The sequence below is a fragment of the Ictalurus punctatus genome, chromosome 18 (assembly GCF_001660625.3).
Source record: "Ictalurus punctatus breed USDA103 chromosome 18, Coco_2.0, whole genome shotgun sequence".
NCBI classification, from domain to species: Eukaryota; Metazoa; Chordata; class Actinopteri; order Siluriformes; family Ictaluridae; genus Ictalurus; species Ictalurus punctatus.
In genome coordinates this window covers 10,069,164-10,094,262 of record NC_030433.2, presented here as the reverse complement: position 1 = coordinate 10,094,262, position 25,099 = coordinate 10,069,164, and the positions used below count along the sequence as shown (strand labels likewise).

Genomic DNA, 25,099 nt, shown 5'->3' with positions numbered 1-25,099 from the left:
ACCTCTAGATATGACGCTGAGCACATGCACTCAACATCTTTGGTCGACCATGGCGAGGCCTGTTCTGAGTAGAACCTGTCCTGTTAAACCGCTGTATGGTCTTGGCCACTGTGCTGCAGCTCAGTGTCAGGGTCTTGGCAATCTTTTTATAGCCTAGGCCATCTTTATGTACAGCAACAATTCTTTTTTTCAGATCGTCAGATAGTTCTTTGCCATGAGGTGCCATGTTGAACTTCCAGAAATCAGTATGAGGGAGTGTGAGAACAATGACACCAAATTTAACACACCTGCTCCCCATTCACACCTGAGACCTTGTAACACTAACAAGTCACATGACACCGGGTAGGGAAAATGGCTAATTGGGCCCAATTTGGACATTTTCACTTAGGGGTGTACTCACTTTTGTTGCCAGAGGTTTAGACATTAATGGCTGTGTGTTGAGTTATTTTGAGGGGACAGCAAATTTACACTGTTACACAAGCTGTACACTCACTACTTTACATTGTAGCAAAGTGTAATTTCTTCAGTGCTGTCACATGAAAAGATATAATCAAATATTTACAAAAATGTGAGGGGTGGACTGACTTTTGTGAGATACTGTAACACCAAACACTGATTTTAGCAACCTAGGATTAGGAAGTAATCACAAATGACCCATAACCTTGAGGCCTTGTCCTGAGTCATGCATTGTGTAACTTACAGGTTCCAGGCATGCACGTCATGGAGAATGAACTGAGCTCCACCATCCTTACTGCCGGAGAGGAAGGCTCAAGAGGAGGGACGGTCACCAACGAAATCTACACAATGGACATACAAGGATAATAAAGAGGGCAAGGGTAAGAAAAAAATTATAGTATTATATCTCAATACTGTACAAAGTCAAATGACTTGCTTCGGGGGGAAAAAGAGACTTAACAGGATTGTACTCAGTCTTTGCAGTTTATCAAACACTGAAAGCACCAATAAGAGACAAAGGTCCTATTGACACCTGGCATTAACATGCATTCTGGGTGATCAGATCGTTAGTGGCTAGTACAGGTGTGAACGGGGTCAAATGCATCCCAAAGGTACATTTTGGGTTTTGATTACTAAAACCACATTCGGAAGAAGTCTAGGATGCCATGACCATATCCCATTTGTAATGTGAAACCTAATGCATCTTGATGCGTCTTGGACAACATAAAACACGTAATCATTGCTACAGTGTAATCAAAAGCATAAAATACATACTCATTGTGAGACTATTTGGAAATCGCCCTGAAAAGTAGAGCTCTCCACCACTAAGATAATGGATTAAGACAACACTATAACAGCAGAGACAAAAGCAGCTGCTGTTTTTAGTTTCTTTCGCCGTCTCTTCTCCTATTCATTTATAAGTTTTGTTTGCAGACCACACAAGCGAAATGTTTGAAACAGTACATAAAGGTAGATTAAAATGGCATTTGTGGGACATTTCTATCTGAAATTAAATGCAGCGGAAGGCTGACATAATAAATTTGCACGACACCCTTTCTCCTGTGGAAAGATGCATGAAAGCCAGCGAATGGCTATGTGTCTCGGCTGTCCACTTGTGATCTAATCATTCAGGACGCATGTTAATGCCAGTTGTGAACGGGGCCATGTTCAATAGTTTGTATCAATCTTACTTACATACACATACAGTTGCAATCAAAATTATTCAACCCCTATTGCAAATCAGGTTTATTGACTTTGAGCTGTTTGCAATGAACAAATCAAACAAAAGCAATTGAAATAGTTCAACACAATGAATGCTTCAAGAGGTTTCCCCCAAATTCATCTGAAAATGCAACCTATAATGACTTCTCCAGTCTCAAAATTATTCAATCCCTGAATGGAATCCCTCAGAACAGCACAAATATGAAAAACAGGTGATAAGCAGGCCTGATGCAACTAATCAAGGGCTTCATTAGTTGCATCAGGTGTGCTTGAGCTGGAACATATGAAATACCTGAACAGGCTAGGGGCAGAAAATACTGTAAATGAAATACCTGGACAGGGCAGAAAAAGGAAGCTATCAACGACTGCAACCAGATTTCTGAGAAGGCAGGGTGTGAAAAACTCTTGCATGATTGTAAAAGGCCTTGCAGCAAGACTTGGTGGCAACAGGCACTGAGGTTTCAGTGAGCATGTGTACTAAATGCAGAAGGCTTCTGTGCCAGAACTCCAAGACATAAACCACTACTAACCCAAAAGCACAAGAAAAATTGGCCCAAAATCATATAAATAAGCCACAGAAGTTTGGGATTCTGTTCTGTGGAGCGATGAAACAAAACTGGAACTATTCCGCATTATGGATCAGCGGTATGTCTGGAGTAAGAAGAATGAAGAAAGAACACACTGTCCACATTCACGCATGGTGGTAGCTTGGTGATGCTCTGGGGCTGCTTTGCATCCACTGGCACTGGAAACCAGCAGCAGGATGGATTCATTGAAGTATCAGGAAATCCTAGGAGAAAATGTCATGTCGTCTGTGAGGAAGCTGAAGCTTGGGCGTCATTAGACCTTCCAACAGGACAATGGTCCCAATCATACCTCAAATTCAACTAAGGCTTGGTTGCAGAAGAAGTCCTAGAAGATTCTACAGGGCCATCACATTCACCTGACTTGAACCCCCATAGAAAATCTCTGGTGGGATTTGAAGAAGGCGGTTGCACGCAAGCCCAAGAGTATTATTAAACTGAAAGCCATTGCTCATGAGGAATGCGCTAAGATTCCTCAGGAACGCTGTGAGAAGCTATGCATTTTCAATTGAATTTGGGGAAAGCACTTGAGGCATTCGTGTGTTGAACTATTTCAATTGCTTTTGTTTGATTTGTACATGCAAACAACTCAAAGTCTGTAAATTTTGACAATAAACCTGATTTGCAATGGGGGTTGAATAATTTTGATTGTAACTATACACAAGGACCAAGAAAAAAGTTTGTTTACATACCAAGTGCATGTAAATATTTACATTTATTGCATTTGGCAGACTAAATTATCCAGAGTGACAAAAGTGCTTTGAAGTCTCTATCAATAAATATATCCTGATACTGGTTCACTAGAATAAGACTAAAAATTACAATTGATCTAAATAATATTTTGGGGAGGTAATATAGTAAGAAAAGCACACAAACACATTTTTAAGTGCTAGTTTAAGTACTTCAGGAAGAGGCAGGTCTTTGATGTCCTTTGAAGACTGCCAGTGCCAAAACAGAGAAGAGTCTTGATGCATGCCTTCCTTGTAACCCGAGAGGTGGTGGGACCAGTCGAGCACTGACAGAAGATCAGAGAGAGCATTGTGCAGTGCGGGGTGTGATAAGTGCTTTGAGGTACGGTAAGTGGGTGCTGGTCTATTTTTGGCTTTGTAGGCAAGCATCAGAGTTTTAAATCTGTTGTAGAAAGCTACAAGAAACCATTGGAGGGAGCACAGCAATGGGGTGGTGTGGGAAAATTTAGGAAGGTTGAAAACAAATCACACAGCTGCATTCTGTATCAGTTGCAGAAGTTGAATGGTAGGAATGAGTTGCAGTAGTCCAGTCTCGAAATGGAAAGGGACTGAACAAGCACCTGGGTGACCAGTGTAGATAGAAATGGACGAATCCTTCTGATGCTGTAAAGGATAAATCAACATGGCCATGTCAGATTAGCAGTGTGTGGGGAAAAGAACAACTGGTTGTCCATGATTACCCCAAGGTTGCATGCAGTGACCGAAGGTGAGGTCAGAGAGTTGTCCAGGGAGATCGCAAGATCTGGACATGGGGATGAATCACATGGGATGAACAGCACTTCAGTTTTGATTAGCTGATTGATTAGCTGCGATTCATAATGTCTGCAAGACATGCTGAGGTCTGAGAAAAACATGAGAGTCTGAGGGAGGAAAGGAGAGGATGAGATGAGCTGTGAGCCACATAGCCATGGTATGAGAACCTGTGTGAGAACCCAGGATCTCACCAAAAAATCAAGTATAAAGGGAGAGCAGAAGAGGACCAAATGCTGAGCCTTGTAGGACACCAGTGGAGAGTCTGCGTGGAGATGATGTGGATCCCCTCCACATCACCTGATATGACATGTGATGTGTGCAAACCCAATGGTACTCTCATTATGCCGATTCATAAATGCAGATAAATCCAGAAATAGTCCTAGAAGTTTTATTCCACTTTATGCTAAACCAAAAATACATAATGTGGACTGACTGCAAAGCACAGAAATGATATGTCTTGTTAAAACAGATAAAAAAATTAATTGTAAAGGATAAATAGCTAATTAAACCAAGTCTGAATATTTTGTTTTGTCACAGCCACCATTTCTCACTTCACTTGAGTCTAAAAAAACAAAAAAATTATATTTGTAGTTCATTTTCTGGCAGAAGTACACACACATTTTATATATATATATATATATATATATATATATATATATATATATATATATATATATATATATATATATATATACACACACATACACACGGTGAGGGAAATAAGTATTTGATCCCCTGCTGATTTTGTACGTTTGCCCATTGACAAAGAAATGATCAGCCTATAATTTTAATGGTAGGTTTATTTGAACAGTGAGAGACAGAATACCAAGAAAATCCAGAAAAACGCATGTCAAAAATGTTATAAATTGATTTGCATTTAAATAAGTATTTGACCCCCTCTCAATCAGAAATATTTCTGGCTCCCTGGTGTCTTTTATACAGGTAACGAGCTGAGATTAGGAGCACACTCTTAAAGGGAGTGCTCCTAATCTCAGCTTGTTACCTGTATAAAAGACACCTGTCCACAGAAGCAATCAATCAATCAGATTCCAAACTCTCCACCATGGCCAAGACCAAAGAGATCTCCAAGGATGTCAAGGACAAGACTGTAGACCTACACAAGTCTGGAATGGGCTATAAGACCATTGCCAAGCAGCTTGGTGAGGAGGTGACAACAGTTGGTGCGGTTATTCGCAAATGGAAGAAACACAAAAGAACTGTCAATCTCCCTCGGCCTGGGGCTCCATGCAAGATCTCACCTTGTGGAGTTGCAACGATCATGAGAACAGTGAGGAATCAGCCCAGAACTACACGGGAGGATCTTGTCAATGATCTCAAGGCAGCTGGGACCATAGTCACCAAGAAAACAATTGGTAACACACTACGCCGTGAAGGACTGAAATCCTGCAGCGCCCGCAAGGTCCCCCTGCTCAAGAAAGCACATATACATGCCCGTCTGAAGTTTGCCAATGAACATCTGAATGATTCAGAGGACAACTGGGTGAAAGTGTTGTGGTCAGATGAGACCAAAATGGAGCTCTTTGGCATCAACTCGACTCGCCGTGTTTGGAGGAGGAGGAATGCTGCCGATGACCCCAAGAACACCATCCCCACCGTCAAACATGGAGGTGGAAACATTATGCTTTGGGGGAGTTTTTATGCTTAGGGGACAGGACAACTTCACCGCATCAAAGGGACGATGGACGGGGCCATGTACCGTCAAATCTTGGGTGAGAACCTCCTTCCCTCAGCCAGGGCATTGAAAATGGGTCGTGGATGGGTATTCCAGAATGACAGTGACCCAAACCACATGGCCAAGGCAACAAAGGAGTGGCTCCAAATTCACCAGCTTCTTTGAAGTGTGAAACTTGAACTTGAAGGGGGCGAAAGCTGCAAGCTAGTGACTGACGCTTTTCTGCTGGTTTGTTCTTTTTGGTCGAGTTTTTGAAACTGTGCTGAAAAGCGCAGTGCAAATAAACTCTAGTGCAGAGCTCTGATGAAATTCACCCTGCCCTGAGTCTACCTCCGCACCCAAACACACTGGATTCTACAGCGATGCCAAAACCCAGGATCAAGAAGGACTCAGATGCTACCATGGAAGCCTCCCTACTAGGCGGCATCATAAAGTCCCTCACTAGCCTAGACCAAACCCAACACCAAGCACTTCTCCTGTGCAACGAGCAGCAGCTGTGCTTTTATGCCCTCACGCAGGAGCAGGCAGAGAGCTAACAGGCACTCCAGAAGATGCTGCAACCCACAGCATCTCCAGCTGTGTCCACTGCCACCATCCCACACCTGATGCTCACCAAGATGGCCTTCATGGAGCTTTTTGAGCATGTGGCAGCTGGGTGGGAATGACTGGAGGAGGAAGGAACTCTCTGACTCCTCCTCTTGCTATCAGGAGAAGACCAGCTTGCCGCACAGCAGCTGCCAAAGATGCAGCTCGCATATCTGAGCATCAAGTGGGTGGTCCTGCAGTCCTCACCAAGATCAGCTGCCCATTTGCTGTGTCAAAGCAGCTGAAAGACTACTGTCTGTGGTTGCTGGCGGAGGAGAGGAACGAAGAACAGACCATCAAACTGGTGATACTGGAGCAGTTCATAACAATGTAGGGCACTGGGAAATGCACAGTTGGTGAAGGTGAGGTGTGTGCACGGGGATGTTCATGAGTATCCTCTGTAGCCAGTCATTATTAAATACCGGGGCAAAAGTAGAGTAGAGGTGGTCAGTCCTCGCCTCACCCGTACACTAATTCTTGGGACAAATAAGTCAAGGTTTCAGGTACTGGTATGAGAATTGTTTGAGGATGGGTCCTGTAGAAGCGAGGCATGTTGTGGGGAGGTGATGCAGGGCCTGTTGAAGTCAACTCCATGACAGGGGGACAGAGAGGTTGGGTAACACTCCAGCCCTCCACCTTTGGCGGGGATTCCCCTTTAGGATTTCCCCTTGGGGCAGTCGTGCAATGAGACCCTGAGGCACACTTCTGACAAAGTGAGAGTAACCGATGGTCAGCAAATTCAGCCTTATGTTGCGCTAGCCCATTTGAATGGGGCAAAAGCCACGAACAAGTGACGGCCCATTTTCTGTCGGTTTGTCCTGTTTGTTTGACTTTTTGAAAGTGCACTGAAAAATGCGGTCCAAATAAACACAAGTGAGGAGCTCTGTTGAAATACACACCGGGTTCTACAGTGATATCAGTGCACTTCATGTTGCCATCTACAGCCGTGAGCTCATAAGACCTGGACTTAAGTTGAAACGGAAAATCTGAATAAATGGTAAATGATGTGCACTTATATAGCGCTTTTATCCAAAGTGCTTTACACTGTCTCATTCACCCATTCACACACACACACGGTAGCAGAGCAGCCATGCAAGGCGCTAACTTTCCATCGAGAGCAACTTGGGGTTCAGTGTCTTGCCCAAGAACACTTCGGCATGTGGTCACGTGGGCCGGGAATCGAACCGCCAACCCTATGATTAGTGGCCAACCCGCATGCAGCCCGTGCCACAGCCGCCCATAAGAAGAATAACTGAATAAGAATAACTTCAACCTCATCACCTAGCTAACGTTAGCTGTTTAAATTGTTACTCAACTGGATGGAATAAAACCACCTGTATGATAAATAAATAAATGTGAATGCATTTATAAACAATTCAGTAGCTACCCATATAATTTTTATTATTTTTGTCAGCTTTCTATTGCAACTACAATACAGTGACCCTTGTGCTGAGCACTCAGCTCTGTTTGTTCTGCTATGTCAGAATCAGTTCCACAGTTAATGGACTAGGTGTGGCTAAATATTCTAGGTAGGCAAAAAAAAAAAAACAGGGCACAGCCAAGGTGAAGGCAACTGAATTTTAAAGTGCATATGGAAATGCAAACCTTTTCCTCTGATGGGCTTTCTTTATTATGTGAGGAAGAACAGGAGGAAACTGCAGATTGGGGCAAAGTAAAAGATGGAAAAACAGCAAAGACAGACAGACTAGACACATAAAACTAAATAAGTACCTGGTGATCAGATTGGGAGGGTAAAATCGACCGGTCTGTGATGACCACTGCTCTGGATATCTTCCTGTGACAGAACAAAAACAGACAAATTAAAAAGCAAAAATTATGTAGGATTTAAGAAAATGCATAATCTGTAAACCTATGAAACCTATAAACCTGTGTGTGTAAGAAATTAAGAAAAGCTTAAAGAGTGACAAAGAGGGAGAGAGAAAGAAAAATACACAGAGTGCGCAATAATATATCTAACTTGCACCACTATGATTATACACCAATCAGACATAACATTAAAACCACTGACAGCTGAGCATTATGGGTCAACATAACATTAAAACCACTGACAGGTGATTATCTCGTTACAATGGCACCTGTCAAGGGGTGGGACATATTAGGTGGCAAGTGAACAGTCAGTTCTCAATGTTGATGTGTTGTAAGCTGAAAAATGGGCAAGTGTAAGGATCTAAGCAACTCTGACAAGGGCCAAATTGTGACGGCTAGACAACTGGGTCAGAGCATCTCCAAAACCGCAGGTCTTTTGGGGTGTTCCCAGTATGCAGTGGTTAGTACCAACCAAAAGTGGTCTGAGGAAGGACAACCCGGTGAATCAGTTACGAATTCATGGCACCCAAGGCTCACTGATGCACCTTGGGAGCAAAGGCTATCCCATCGAGTCTGATCCCACAAAAGAACTGCTGTAGCACAAATTGCTGAAAATATTAATGTTGGCTATAAAGGTGTCAGAACACAGTAGATGACAGCTTGCTGTGTACTGGGCAGCGTAGCCGCAGAGGAGCGAACGAGTGTTGAACAGTAGCGATGGTGTAGAGAGGGTCAAACAAACGCTCATCACAGCTCCGTGCTCGTGGGACCATATTTATGCACGCAGCGCAGAAATGCTCCCTCACAAGAATGGTTTACCACGCGTGTGGTCTTTGACACTAATTACACAGGATATTTTACATCTTTCAATCCTACTTAATGATAAACTCGGTGTAGAAAACCAAAAAATTTTAAGTGAAATCTGTTTAATAAAAAAAGCTGAATGTGAAAAAAAAAAAAAAGTTAATTTGTCAACTTTTTACAACTCACTTGTATGTTGTTTGCATTCTCTGGTCGTCTCGGATGTAGCTGTCTTCCACCACAAAATGGCTGCAACTAATACGCTGACCATGGGTGTCAATCACAGCTTTACACCTACAAACAGCAAAGACCAAATTTATAAATGTCTGGTCTTGAACTTCCTACTAGTGACACCAAAATATAAAAGTTTCAGCACAAAAATGTACTCTACCTAAATACACATTATATATTAATGCTATTTTATACATAATATTTAAAATTCAACATTCAATCTGTGGTGGTCATAAATTTTGTTGATGCTAATGTATTAGCAAAAATCCAGGGGAAGTGTGTACCTGTTATACTTCCACTCTTCTGATGGACAAAAAGTGGAAGAACCGTGAACATAGGGGAATATGTCAGCTTATGTCAAGAGTTATAAATGTGCTTTATAGGGCTCATTATCCTAACTAATGGGTTAGGGGTGACATCCTTGAAATGACTTGAAATGACTTTCACAAAACAATAAAGGGCAAGGTGAATGACTCAATGCCTGACAAAAAGTGTGACCATCATTGCAATTCTCCCTTCATACAGGACTGAATGCAGTACAGACCTGTTTAGGTAAATGAAGATTTATTTACTGAGGGGAATTGACAAAGAAGGCTGAAAGCTTCATCAATTGCCAGGAGATATGGGAAGTCCACAACTCTGACACACCTAAAAAAAAGAGCCTTTATCAAGACCACACTTTGTGAATTTTTTTTTTCAGACTGTGGGACTGAATGGTTTTCATGTCCACAGTGCATGGTTGTTTAAATAAGGAAACCAGGTTAAGTTTGTAAACATTTCATGGCAAACTATGCCAAGGTGAAAAGGTCATTGACTAATTGATGTCAATTAACTACCGTGTGACAAATTCAAAGAGCTTGTATTTAGAGAGCTGTTGGTTAAGCTTGTTGTAAGGGCTCAAAATCTGGAACTTCTTATTGAAATGCATTTAAATATATTTAAACATTTGCCACAACTACTGTATAATGCACACAAACCAAGTTTACAAGGGTCTGTTCTCAACATTTATTCAAGTGTTGATAGTTTCATTTGGTTTCAAGATCATTTACCACCACTTGTGTAACAGGAGAGGTAAAAGATAACAAAAAGGAGCTAAAGTTGTAAAAGGATAACAGAACTTCAAAATACAACAAAATTCAGATGCAGAAGCTGATTAGCAGGGCTAAACATCCAACTCAGATACACGATCAAGTGGACCATCAGCCTCATTAACAAGTTTGGCAGCCAGCTGACTTTCTTTGATGCCAACATGGCAGTTGGGCTCTAAGGTCCCATAATCCTCTACTGCATTATTAATCTAGTTCTACCCTTTTCAGTTTATGCCTGTAATAAGTCAAGACGTAAGGTGGTAATTTATGATACTGGGGAAATTAAAATCATTGTTCAGCCTGCCAGAAACCTTGCCAACTCTTCTTTTTTCTACTACCGCTTCACCTTCATGGAACCTATTTTCTCTCAGTGATGTATGGCACAAGCAGGGTTGAGCTGACACTCAGCCGCCACAACTGGAGGGCAGCAGTTCTCTACAGTGTGCCCTCCGAGTGCTTCTTATGGACTGAATTAACAGGCCTGATTGACACTTTGGTTTGAAACACTCAGAATACTTATGGATGGCACCAACCAGTGGAACAATGGTCCTTGATCCACATGCTGAACTTTGGATAACTGGGTGAGAAACTTCAAAAGGCCTGTGTAATTGCAGGCAGTACATTTTGGTATTGATGAGGGGTATTAGTGATGCAGAAACTGTTCATTCATTAAGATATTATATATATATATATATATATATATATATATATATATATATATATATATATATATAAAAAGTTTCGAGTTTGTCATGTGCATGATTACAGCATACACTACACAATGAAATTCATATTTGCACATTCTCCCACATGAACTTATCAGAAGTGGGGAGAGAGTGAAAAAAATGTGTGAGCAGGGTGACTGGAGTCTTTCATGATGCAGCCTGCCTTTGTCAGTCAGCACGTGGTGTAAATGTCCTTTATGCCCAGGGCTGAGTTCCCATGATTCTTTCAGCTGTTTTCACCACTACAGTGCTTACAGTCCTGTGTTGTGCATTTGCTGTTCCAGGATGATATTCACCCTGTGATTAAAAACTCTAAAGGACCATGGTTGACTTCCTTCAGACGCTTGAGGAAATAGAGGCATTAGTGGGCCTTCTTAACAGTGTTTAGTGTGTTGTTTCCACTTGCATTTGTTGGTGAGGGTGACTCCAAGGAATCTTAACCTGTTGATCCTATCTACAGCTTCCCCTCTGATGATTATAAGGCTTGCACACTATTTCCTTCTTCTGGTAGTCCACAATCAGTTCCTTGGGCTTGCTCATATGTATGGTGAGGTTGCTCTCCTAGCACCACTCTGACAGCATCTTCAGGATGGTGATGGATCTGTGTTTGGCCCTGCAGTCGTGTGTGTACAGAGAGTACAGAATTGAGCTCAGCACATTGCCTTGAGAAGGAGGGTGGTTTCTCAATATCGATGATAAGCGTGGAGGATGTTTGTTTACCAATGTGCATATGATGGGGGCTACTGGTGAGGAAGTCCAAAATTTTGTTACAGACTATGGCGTTCAGGCCCAGGTCCAGGAGTTTTACCTGAAACACTGCTAAAGTAAATCTGGCAGTAGAAGAATATACTATCTCTTACAGGGTTAGTTCATATAATTCAAGATCTACAGTGCATCCGGAAAGTATTCACAGTGCTTGGTTTTTTATTTTTAATAAATTTGCATTTCAAACAAACTTCTTTCATGTTGTCATTATGGGGTATTGTTTCTAGAATTTTGAGGAAAATAATGAATTTAATCCATTTCGGAATAAGGCTGTAACATAACAAAATGTTGGAAAAGTGAAGCGCTGTGAATACTTTCCGGATGCACTGTATATCAAATGAAACAAGAGGTAGGTATTCAACTTAGGAGCCTGAGAGTACTTTATGCATTCTATTAAAGGGTAATATCATCCATCTCAGCAGAGATTCAAAGTCGGCTGACAAATTCAAACTGTGATATCTCAGCAGCTACACTGTTATCTTTTGTATAGTGTTCTGTTGGACACTAGCTATGGAACACTACTACTTATAGCTATTCTTCTCTAAGAACCAAGTACACAGTAACCCAAAACCATGTGGGAATGAAAGGAGTGCAAGGCCAGGCCAAAAACACCCTGATCTAACTAGTTCATCACAACAGTCTGCCTTTGAATCTCAATAAAGCTGTTTCTAGTGAAGCCTGATGCACATTATAAGCACAGATTAAACAAAGTAGACTGGATGCAAACTCTCATTTTTTAAGAGGCAGCAATAAAGGTTGTTTTTGTCTTCAGATGAAAATCAATTGGTAATGTTAAAGCCACAAGGAAAAATCTGCATCACTCATTGCTGGCCCAAGTGGCAGGACTAGTGATTTGTCTTCTGAACTCAGATGTTTCAGGAGGGCTGCACACTGCTTCTTCCCTACAAATTAATTAATTCTATATCTATCATTTTAACCCTTCCCTCTCCACCACCCTTTCATATTCTTTTATTTTGGTATTTGTGTCAGAACTTAGTGTATCTGGTGGATCAATGAAGAACTTACTTGCCCGACTCCTTGTCCACTACCAGGCACTGCACAGAATGGCGCAGACAATAAATGCCCCCAAAAACAGCACACATTCTATAAAATAAGGCAAACACACACACACACATTTTCAGACACAGACACACACTGTTCTCAAAGTTAATGGATCAAGCAAACATCCATAATTACAATGGATAGCATGACATTAAACATAACTTGGAGAAGATTTCTTAATCAATAGTAAAAGGGGTTATAGCAGGATAATAAGTAGCAAAATAAAAAGAATTGGAGGTCAACAGTGTCAATGGGGATGACTCCACTACCAAAAGTCTAGTCTTTCTTGTTAGTAAGTGGTATGCTTTAAATACCCTTATAATATACTTTACACAGGAAGGAAACTATTGAAGAAAAACTATTTTACACATTTGACCTAGCTGTGACCCTAGGTTAAACCCTGTTTGGATCAATTACAGAATGTCATCAGTGCACCTTGAGTTCCTGAACATGAACTTGTAAGTAACATCTCTGTGTGACAAACATACGGAGCCCCCTAGTGTCAGGTAAGAAAAAGAAATACAGCCTTGTGTAAACCATGCCCTTAGATTTGTAAACTGTACCCTCAGGTACCCGAGGGCACGGATTACAAAACTGAGGGTACGGTTTACAAATCTGAGGGCATGGTTTACACAAGGCTGTATTTCTTTTTCTTACCTGACACTAGGGGGGCTCCGTACAAACAGGAAGCTATTGAAGGAAAATTATTTGATATATGACAAGGACATTTGGCCTTGACACCGTTTGGATCAGTTCCAAAATCTAATGAGTTAATCTGCTGGTTACAATGATAATTCTACGTATTCTTGACGGACGGACAGATGGACATATAATCTGAAAACATAATGCCTACCTAGTGGCAGAGCCATAAAAATGTCACTATGGTCACATTTCTACTTTAGAAAGTGTAAAAGGAATTGTATATGAATGGTCTAAAACAGGTTTCATTTCATAACCAAAAGGAAAACATCTAAAGTGAGACCCGTTTCTCTCCATACAATCCAAGAACAGTGGATAAAATACTCTAGGAAAATGCTCCTGTCCCTACAAATTAATCTAAAGGTAAACAGCGCACATGCCAACAATCATCTCTTGTCCTCCATAGATATACTATAGAACTATATAATTAGAGGCTGGGAGGCTCATTGAGGTCATTAAACCTAATTGACAGATGTTTAAGCTGATATTACTCTAATTACCGGCCCACTGTCAATCGTGATGATGGTCCTAGGGATGACCGAGTGGAATATGGCAGCTGCCTCAAGCTGTGATGATGCTGCCAGCACCCCAACCTCTCCCCCATCCCCGGTGTCCCAGAACTTGCCCCACAAAGGGATAAATAAGGCTAAATTATCAGTTGTGAACATCCAGTACCCTCACACAGGCCCCCATACTTTATAGCCTCTAAACAGTATTTCAGTCCCTATCAAGGTGGGATCAGAGGATGTGATTTTTTTAATATGCGAGCAAAACAATGAGGGCCATTAATAGCTAGACACATTGACAGCACACTCACAGATGATTTATGAGTTTGTGTATAATTTGATTATGCTATTAATTCCACTGATTACAGCTGCAGCAAGTGCGGAGAAGGTCACATCCAAAATAAATCTTTGACAGCTCCCCACTTCTCTTCATCTACACACTCCCCCTTCCCACATAACTCCACTAAACAATTGCCTCAAACTAGTTATTTGTGTAATTAAAAGGTAATGTACCAGGCTGAACAAATAAGCTGCAGGCTCTTCAACAACATTATACTCAAGCACAAAATAAATTACATAGGGCTTTGTAAGGATGGTGGTTGCCTTTTTTAATCCCTGGGAATTTGATGGGATGATATTATTAACAGATAATAGCTTGGTATACCCATAGGATATTAAAGAATACAAATTTTAGTTTCCAAACTAATAAGTTAAATTGGAACAGTAAGGTTATAACACCAGATTTATTAACTACCGTTTGAAAAAGTATGAAAACAAATAGTATGCAGTGAGTAATTTTTTTTTAAAGTCAAACACGCAGGGGCATATACGTTTATGGGTTGTTGTTTTTTTTTTTGTTTTTTTTTTTAAATCTTGCCATTACTTTATTGCAGTTCAATGCAATCTTGTCATTAATTTATGACAAAATTAGCTAGTGATACACATACACAACTTTGATGAATAAGTGTTTGATGAACACTGCCTGTTCTTCATGCCTAGACCAAGGTGCTTAGTCTTGTGAGGGTCAATAATAAATTATCTTGCCACTAAAGAAGAAACTAAAACAAGAGAATTACCACTCACCTGTCAGGTTTCCTACTAACATAAAAATGCCTTAAGGTGGGGTGCTGTGCACTAAATTGGGGGTTTGGTTGGTTGACTTGGGGGCTAGACAAAGAACTACACTATTCTGACAAAACACTATTATAAACTTTGCTGATGCTGGAAAGACAATCACTACTTTTAATTAATATATTTCCCGTTCCCATTAATCTAGGAAAAAGGCACTGCTGTCAAAATTTGAAGGATAATGCTCACAAGGATGACAAAACATTTCATCACTTTATTAGCAGTGGCTGTTCACTGATCTGTGAATAACCTGAGAGAGAAGGAGCTTTATTGGGTTCATGCCATCGTCTGTCCATCCATCATGTGCAAGCAGGTATCAGTGTGATGGATAACACCGCCTTCTCTGCCAGTATATCCAGAGTGGGTTGTTTTTCTGTATAAACTGGATTGCTTTTATTTGGATTGTGCTGGGGGAAAATGCCTGGGCAGGTAGACTAAATTTAAGCTTTATTGGCAATGATTTGTGCAGGTTTCCTTTTCATCTCTAATGCATTTGAGCGAATTTTGAATTATTAGACTAGAAACTGTCAAACCAAATTGGTCACTGTCTGATTTTTAGCAAAATGGGGCCTCATTCATCACCGGTGTATATGCACAGGTACACTATACAGCCAAAAGTATGTGGACACCTGACTGTCACACACATATGTGAGCCTTCCTCAAATTGTTGCCACAAAGTTGGAAGCACTCAATTGTCTAGAATGTCTTTGCATCCTGTTATATTAAGATTTCCCTTCATTAGAACTAAAGGGCCCAAAACTGTTTCATCATGACAATGCCCCTGTGCACAGAGCAAGGTCCATAAAGATATGGTTTGCCAAGGTTGATGTGGAAGAACCCAAGCCATGACCTCAATCCCACTGAAAACCTTTGGATGAATTGGAATGCCGATTGCATGCTAGGCCTTTTTGACTTGACATCAGTGCCTGACCTCACCAATACTATTCTGTCTGAATGGGCAAATCCTCACAGCGATCTTCCAAAAGTGGAAAGCCTTCCCAGAACACTGGAGGCTGTTATAACAGCAAAGGTCGGGGCCAACTCTGTGTTAATGCCCATGGAATTGGAATGGGCACATATGGGTGTGATGGTCAGGTTTCCACAAATTTTGCCCATACAGTGCATGTGTAAATTGTGTGCAAGTAATTTTCAATGCAAAATGTAACAAAGTGAAATGCTTGGGCTTAAGATGTCCTGGTTGTTTAATCCTAGATCTGGACTGTTAATGATTTGAATTGGCTGTACAATCCATTACCCATTCCAATCCATTCAATTAAATGTAGTTTTTGTTTAATATGAACATACTAGTGTTTTTGCTCAAATGCACAGTCTATGTTAAAGAGGGTGGCTTATCTTTGTTGGAGGATGTCACATGTTATGCCATGTAGAGAGAACAGATTTTTAGGGATTATCCCAATTTCTTATCTCCACACTGAGCAATATATCAGCAGATACCCACTCCCACACACACAAAAATATATATAGCCATCAAGTGTGAGCCATAGCTGAGACCCATGAGGGAGAGGGAACTGGGGTGCACAAATGCAATAATGGTGCAAGTTCAAGTGCTTTTAACATAGTGATTCTGGTTAAATGCACATTTTACAGAGAATTTGAGAATAAAGTGGGTATTTCTTAATCATTATCACGTATGAGTGTCCCTGCAGTGTTGGATATTATTTATCTTAGCCAACCTATACAATTAGAATTGGAGCAACGTGCAAGACACTTGTGAAACAGGTGTTCCAGCTGTCAACAACTTGACTCCCCTCGTCACAAGCTCCTTCAGAAATATTATTCAGTTACAATAATCCCAAAAGCAAATGCACAATTGTTCAAGTTAAGTAAAATTTGTAATAAATTAAATTTATTACATTTAAAATGATTAACACAAAAAGATTAAACACAGCTCAGCTTATAAAAACAGCTCAGCTTAATATCACTAACAGTGACTGAAATCTCAGCTTCAGAAAAAAATTCCACTGCATCTAAACTACCAGTTTCACAGCAACGCTCTCTAAAGACCCAGAGTGCTAAAAGCAGCCACCCAGTGTACTGCAAAGACATGGACATTTACTTCTCCTTAGTGCTCTGTGTGTGCATTCTAAAATTTCTGTTTACCTACAGAATACCATTTTATTTATGAATATGAGTTCATTTTATTCTACAGTAGATGTTCCAACTCCATTCAGCTAAACAAAGCACCATAAAAACAAAAGTGCATTTTGAAAAAGTTCTTACAGACTTAGAAAAAGGCCAATTCATGTACACACATCACAGGCTTATGTAATTTGTCCAAGCTATACAGATGCTTATCTATTTTTAAAAAATAATTTTAAGCATCTATTCTTAAAGATCTGTCCCTCTGCAGAATCTAACCGCAACCATAATTATAGACACCCCCAATCAGAGAGAGGCGTGAGAACTGGCAGAGGACCATATCCAGGGGCAAACGAACCCCTCTCCCTCTCTCTCGTTCTTCTACCTTTTCTCCTTGCAAAGCAGAAACAGGGGCTAATTCCACCAAAACCAGCACCCCAGTCCTGGGTTTTCCATACCCTTTCCTCCCCTCCTTCTCCGGCACCTCTGATGTCTCCCCTAACTCGCCCTCTCCTACACAGGTAGAAATGTTCATGCCCAACAGGACCGGGATAAAGCCCAGGGAGGTTTGCAGGCACGACAGGAAAAGCTGGGCATTTCCAGTATCAGCATTCCCACAGAGAAGCCTCACCGCACACATCCACTAATTCTTGGGACAAATTGGCGAGGTTTTCAGGCATTAGTGAGGAAACTGTGTGTGGGTGGGTCCTGCTGCAGGGTGACACAGTGTGGGATGTGCGTAGCGTTGGCTAGGGAGGTATTGCCTGGGCCATCGCTGTCAGCTCCCCATCAGGAAAACATGAAGGGTGGGGAGGGCTCCTCCAAGAGGGGAATTCCTCTCAGGGATTTCTTTCTGAGCAGACATGAGACGAAAAACTCAGACACATCTTTGACCAAGTGAAAGTAATTTATGGTCAGCGAATTCAGCCCAATGTTGCATTCTCAATCCCCTATTTTAGATTATACCCTATTTCAGACTATATAAGAGAGGTTATACCAGGTGATGCAGGACGCTCAAATAAAAGAAGAAACGACCCAGCTATTGGTCCCAAAGAGCAGTCAGGAAATGTTATTCCAGGCGGCTCATTATAATCCAATGTAGGGGCACTTAGAGCAGGATAAAACACTGAACTGACTCATGGCCTGTTTCCATTTGGCCTGGCATTTGCAGCGGGTGGCGTGAATCATGTCGCAAATGTCCGCTTGTGTATCTGATGGTCATACCAAATGCACCATTGCGCACCCTTCCATTAATCAAGATCCCCTTCGAAAGAATTGGCACGGACCTTGTCGGGCCATTAGAAAGGTGCCTGCAAGGATATTGCTTTGTGTTAGTCTTTGTGAATTATGCAACACAATATCTGGAAGTAGTGTCTCTGTGCAGCATCTCAGCATGCAGAGAAGCACTCTTCAGTGTTATCTCCCAAGTTGGGATCCCAAAAGAGATCCTGACTGACCAGGGCACCACAATTGTGTTAGGGACACAACACGAACTGTAGGAATTATTGGGGATTAAATCAATTCACACCAGTGTTTACCATCAAGCCCCTGTTATTTGCAGCACCAGAGGTCCCACAAGCCTCCACAGGGTATTGCCCATTCAAATTATTGTATGGGTGCAAGCCTGGTGGAATCTAAGACGGCATTAGGAAAAATTGAGAGGAGGGCCCTACCTCCAGCAAAAAAACGAAATTCAGTACATTCTTGACCTGAGAGCAAAACTCCACACATTAACACAATTAGCAATTAACACAGAAGATTTGCTACAAGCGCAAGAACATCAATCCCAAAAATATGACTGGGGCATTTGGCTATGGGAATTTGCACTGGGAGATAAAGTACTTGTTTTGCTACACATGTTGAGCTCTGAATTACTCACAAAGTGGCAAGGACCCTTTGAGGTCACATAGCGAGTTGGAAAAGTCAACTATGTGGTCAGGCAAATGGATAGAGGCAATGTACGTAAAATATACCACCTCAAACCATGGAGAGAGGTGGTTCCTGTGACTCTGGCAACAGGAGGTCCCCAAAAGAGAGGAACTGAGACCAAAAGCAAGTCTAAAAAGCGCGGCCCGTTTCACCTCGGTTCTCTGTGGAGACCACCTATCACTGTCCCAGAGAGCAAAGGTTGCAACAGGAATTTTCCGATGCGTTTTCAACTCTACCCAATCATATGGACCTTAAAGAGCACCACATTAAGACTCCTCCAGAAGTGATTGTACACAGCCGCGCATACCGGTTACCTGAACACACACCCACAAAAACATGTTTCGGGACGAACTCATGGCTATGCTCGACATTGGAGTCCTATAGTGACTGAAGTGGCCTGGTGGTCTTAATGGGTTTTTGTGAGGACTTTAGAAAAGTCAATACGGTGTCTACATTTGATGCATATCCAATGCCTTGCATTGATGAACTGCTTGAATACTTAGGCGCGGCTCTCTTTTATTCAATACTGGACTTAACCAAGGGGTATTGGCAGGTTCCCTTGATTAAAATATCTCGGGGACAAAATGGCCTTTTCCACTCCTTTTAAGTTACACCAAATTTGACACCCTTCCATCTGGGTTGTTTGAAACGCCAACAAAATAATTTCAGTCAGCTGCAGGCCAGATGGCTCCACGGCCTGAGTCGGGCAGTGAACCAAAGGGAATTGTTACAGAAAGAAAAGAAGAAGAAAAGAAAATCCTAACCCTCTGAGACATGTTCAACTTATAAGTCAGAATTATGATAAAACCACAGAAGTTGCCTCACCTGCAAAAGCACTGTGGGATTTCACCTAGGCCATAAAGTGGGAACAGGAATGGTGTATTGCCATAGCGACCTAGGCAACGCAAGAAGTGCTGCGTAGCCTTCAGGCCATTGATGGTTGGAGAATCTTGGCTCACCATGGCAATGGAGTGCAAAATGAAATGCTGCAGATTCTCTGTCAAGTTCTTACATTTGAGAAACTCCAAAAATGGTATCTCTGTGAAATCTGAAGAAACAGATTAGAATTTTTATGCCATACTCATCTAGCACCTAGCACTTTTGGACATTAAAGTTTAAGCATTATCAGATATGACTTCTGCTTATTGTCTAAACGCATAAATATACAGTATAGAAAGTACATATTTATACCACAATGCTCATAAATCAAATCTGGGTGTTAATTCATTTTATAAAAAAGCATGGTTCTGACAGCAGTGCCTACTGGAATCCAAGTGATGTGGCTCATTCAAATGAGGTTTAGGCCAAAAGTTTAGGTTTAGGCCAAAGGTTTCCATATACCTTGGCTAAAGATATTCAACTTTTTTTTTTCAACAACACGTTTCATGTTACCATATCTTTCATGTGTTACTCAATTAGGGTATCTAATTTATTTCCATGAAAGGTCATTTCAAAATAACAATTAAGAGACAGATTTATTTCAGCTTTAATTTACTACATACATCACATTTTCAGTGGGTCAAAAGTTTATAAACACTTTGTTAATATATGGTGCCAGTGCCTTATTGCTTGAACTTGAATTAAAAACTTACAGTATCTTCCACAAGCTTCTCAAAATACCTGTGCCCATTGCTCCTGAGAGAACTGTCATAATACATTCAGGTTTGTGGGGCCTCTTACTCAGACACGCCTTCTAATTTCAGCCAAAAAATTGTCTATACTTTCACTTTGTTACAACTTTGGTGGTATGTTTAGGATCACTGCCATGTTGGAAGACCCAGCTGTGACCAAGTTGTAATGTTCTGGCTGATGTCTTTAGGTTTTGCTTCAGTATTTCTAGATGATAATCCTTCCTCATGATGTAAGAAAGTAAATTTTATTTATATAGCACATTTAAACACAGCAAAGCTTATCAAAGTGCTGAACAGAGTAAGAAAAAGTTAAATAGAAAACAGAATAAAACCAAATAGGAATAGAAAGACAATAGAAAAAATTAGATTAAAATGTCTTGGAGAAGAGATACACTTCCAGCCTCTTTTTAAAAATGATAATTGAGGGTGCAGATGTCCAGTGGCAATTGATTCCATAAACGACGGGCGGCAACTGAAAAAGCTCTATCCCCCTTAGTTTTTAAACGGGATTGAGGGACATACAAAATAAAAATATCAGAAGATCTTAAAAATCTGCTAGCTAAATGTGGTGTAAGAAGATCTTTGAGATAAGATGGAACTTGATCATTAAGAGTTTTAAAGACAAAAAACAGAATCTTAAACTGTTTCCTAAAATGGACCGGGAGCCAGCGGAGTGATGCTAAAATTGGGGTGATGTGATCATATTTCTTTGCCTTGGTCAACAGCCTTGCAGCTGCATTCTGAACCATCTGGAGACAAGCACGAGATGACTAAGGAAGGCCCAAGTATAATGAATTACAATAATCTAATTGCGATGTGATAAAAGCATGAATAACCTTCTCCAAACCTTGCCATCTCTAGTTCTCTCTGAAAGTATTGGAACATAATAAAAGAAGAATTCAAGTGTTTGCTGGTACAAAAAAAAAAGTTTAAAAACATTTAAAAATCATATGGCATGACCCCTTTAAAATAACCTCTTATGTGAACAAAGTAGATAGCTTAATTGACAAAAGAAATATATGATATCATGAAATGTGTATGGCTGTGAAAAATGGTGAGTGAATATCTTTAGCCAAGGTATATAGTGGTGCTTGAAAGTTTGTGAACCCTTTTGAATTTTTCTATATACCTGCATAAATATGACCTAAAACAATCAGATTTTCACACAAGTCCTAAATGTAGACAAAGAGAACCAAATCAAACAAATGAGACAAAATACATACTTGGTCATTTATTTATTGAGGAAAATTTTTTGTACACAATATTTTGTATCTGTGAGTGGCAAAAGTATGTGAACCTCTGGGATTAGAAGTTAATTTGAATGGTAAATTAGAGTCAAGTGTTTTCAATTAATGGGATGACTATTGGGTGTATCAGGTGTTGCAAGGAGAAAACTACTGCTCTCCCAAAAAAAACAAACAAAAAAACAAACAAAAAAACAAACAAAAAAACAAACAAACAAACAAAAAAAAACCCACCATTGCTGCCCTTATGCTAACAAACAAATGGACAGGCCAAAAGGCTAACAGAAAAAGACATTTCGTGGACAGATGAAAACAAAATAGAACTTTTTGGTTTAAATGAGAAATGTTATGTTTGGAGAAAGGAAAACACTGCATTCCAGCATAAGAAACTTATCCCATCTCTTAAACATGGCGGTGGTAGTATCCTGATTTGGGCCCGTTTTGCTGCATCTGAGCCTGGACGGTTTGCCATCATTGATGGAACAATGAATTCTGAATTATACCAGCAAATAAACGAAAAGGTGAGGACACCTGTTCATGAACTGGATCACAAGAGAAACTGCGTCATGCAGAAAAACAACAACTCTGAGCACACAAGTCATTATATCAAAGAATGGTTAAAGAAGAATAAAGATAATGTTCATGAATGTTAATGTCCTGACCTCCAATAGAAATGTTGTGGAAGGACCTGAAGCAAGCGGTTCATGTGAGGAAACCCACCAACATCCCAGAGTTGAATTCCTCCAAGCCAGTGTGGAGAACTGATTTAGAGTTACTGGATACGCTTACTTGCAGTTAACACTGCACAAGGGGGTAGTGTTCACATACAAATACTGAAAAAGTATTCACAACAAATACTGAAAGCAAAGGTTCACATACTTTTGCCACTCACACATGTAATATTGGATAATTTTCCTCAATAAATAAACGACCAAGGATAATATTTTTGTTTTATTTAACTAGGTTCTTTTTATCTACTTTTAGGTCATATTTATGCAGAAATGTAGAAAATTCTAAAGGGTTGACAAACTTTCAAGCACCACTGTATGTAAAAGTTTTTTTCCTCAACTGTATATTAATGTATTCATTTTAATACGCTCCACATACTCTTAAGGATAATAGTTATTTTAACAATGAAAATTCAATACTCATTAATATGATGAAGCTTTCTTTTAAAATTTGTTTAAAATTTATGCATGAATCTCGAGTGTCAGCACTTTGTAACTGTCAGTAAGTTTTCGAACAAAGGACAGTGGAGTTTGTGTGTTGTGGTTCCTCAGTAACATGACAAGTTGCATGTTTTTGTCTTATTAACTTCGAGAGAGGGAGAGAAAAAAAAAAACAGAGGCTAGTGACAGAATTTATGTTTATAGCTGTTATAACGTAACTTATAGCACAAGCAATTTGGCTTATATAAAGAATATGTTTTATTCTTTATATATTGAGCATTTCATACATATACATACTATATTCACACTCACCTACCAATTAAACACTATATGGAAAAAGTTTGTGAACACCATCACACCCATTTGTGCTTTTTGAACATCCTATTCCAGATTTAGCATACAAAGTTATCATATTCAGTTGTGTTGGTCCAACTTTGTGGCAACAGTTTGCAGAAGGCCCACTAAAGGGTGTGTGGTCAGGTGTCCATAAATATTTGGCCATATACAGTAGTGTACAAAGCAAAATGTGCATAGCATTAACACAAAATGCAAAAAAAAACCAAAAAGAATTTCCACTCACATATGTTCCATACCTTCATTATCACAGGTAGCAGATTTTAAAATAGTGCATGTTATGATATAATAAAAAAAGAAATTACATTATAAAATTATTTCTCCCTTTCTTAATGTTTAAAAAAAAATGTCTAATAACATGTACTTTTTGTGTGATCATCTTCAGATCTTTTTTGCACTTTTGCACTCAACTGTACAGACATACAGAGAAATAGAAAAGACAGTCATACCTTTGAATTCCTCTTGGTGTTGCTCAAAGTCCAGACAGAAAGTAAGGAATTTCATCAGCATACGTTTCTCCACCACAGTCAACTGCTTACTGCCAAATACATCTGCACGCGAACATGGGACCTTAATGTGGTTGGTGTTTGGAGAGAAGACAGAGGTAAGGCTATGGGTGAACATACAAAGCAGAATGAAATGTGATCAGTAAAAAATAAATAAATAAATAAATAAATATTTATAGAGAGACAGAGTATGAGGAGGAGAGCAAGAAGAGAGGAAAGAGAAAGAGTGAAAGAGAGATTAAGAAAGAAAGGTGAGTCAGAGACTCCACAACAGACGAATTTCTTGCATTAAATATGTTGCTTACATTTCTTCACATAAATCAGAAAAAAAACCCTTCTCTTCAAATACTATTTATTCATATAAAAATAGAAAGGTTGAAATTAAGCAGAACTTAGAGTTATTTATACATATGCTAAATATCAGCTGATTATGTGTGTCAGAAATACTGGAACGCTAGTGGCTATTCATGTTGAATGAAAATGAATATTTTAAAATATTTTTAATATTATGATTTTTAACCATTCCTAAGTATTTTAAGCTTAACCTTCTTATTTCAAATAATAATTTTGTTAATCAAAACACTGAGCTTTGAGAAGCATTAAAAAGTAAGAGAATTAATGGTGGCTACAATGTTCAGGGTAATAAAAAAACAATAACTTCAATGAGCTTTTGATTTAATATAGTCTTGAACAATGTGCAAACATTTAAATGCAGACATTATGGTATTTTCAACAGTGGGCATCAGCCAAAACTCCTGTCACTGAACACTGTTTCACAGATCACCTTCAAACTGATGGTACCTTGTCAATAACAAAGACAGAATCCACATTTAAGCATTGTTTGTGCATGTACAGTATCTCACAAAAGTGAGTACACCCCTCACATTTTTGTAAATATTTAATTATATATTTTAATGTGACAACACTGAAGAAATGACACTTTGCTACAATGTAAAGTAGTGAGTGTACAGCTTGTATAACAGTGTAAATTTGCTGTTCCCTCAAAATAACTCAACACATAGCCATTACTTTCTAAACCGCTGGCAACAAAAGTAGGTATACCCCTAAGTGACAATGTCCAAATTGGGCCCAAAGTGTCAATATTTTGTCTGGCCACCATTATTTTCCAGCACTGCCTTAACCCTCTTGGGCATGGGGTTTACCAGAGCTTCACAGGATGCCACTGGAGTCCTCTTCCACTCCTCCATGATGACATCATGGAGCTGGTGGATGTTAGAGATCTTGTGCTCCTCCACCTTCCGTTTGAGGTTGCCCCACAGATGCTCAATAGGG

The 25,099-nt window shown here is 40.0% G+C and overlaps 1 protein-coding gene across 4 annotated transcripts in view; it reads right to left on the bottom strand.

Annotated features, from left to right (window-relative positions):
• Nucleotides 1-25,099, bottom strand: part of chm (CHM Rab escort protein) — a 91,781-nt gene that overhangs the window by 26,901 nt on the left and 39,781 nt on the right. For all 4 annotated transcript variants that reach the window (XM_017492953.3, XM_017492954.3, XM_047162051.2 and 1 more), the window contains 6 exons: nucleotides 23,750-23,870; nucleotides 19,728-19,950; nucleotides 12,505-12,582; nucleotides 8,859-8,963; nucleotides 7,773-7,836; nucleotides 701-797 (listed from right to left, as the gene is read on the bottom strand). In XM_017492953.3, the coding sequence (XP_017348442.1) occupies nucleotides 701-797; nucleotides 7,773-7,836; nucleotides 8,859-8,963; nucleotides 12,505-12,582; nucleotides 19,728-19,950; nucleotides 23,750-23,870 (688 nt within the window). The remainder of the gene's footprint in view (nucleotides 1-700; nucleotides 798-7,772; nucleotides 7,837-8,858; nucleotides 8,964-12,504; nucleotides 12,583-19,727; nucleotides 19,951-23,749; nucleotides 23,871-25,099) is intronic.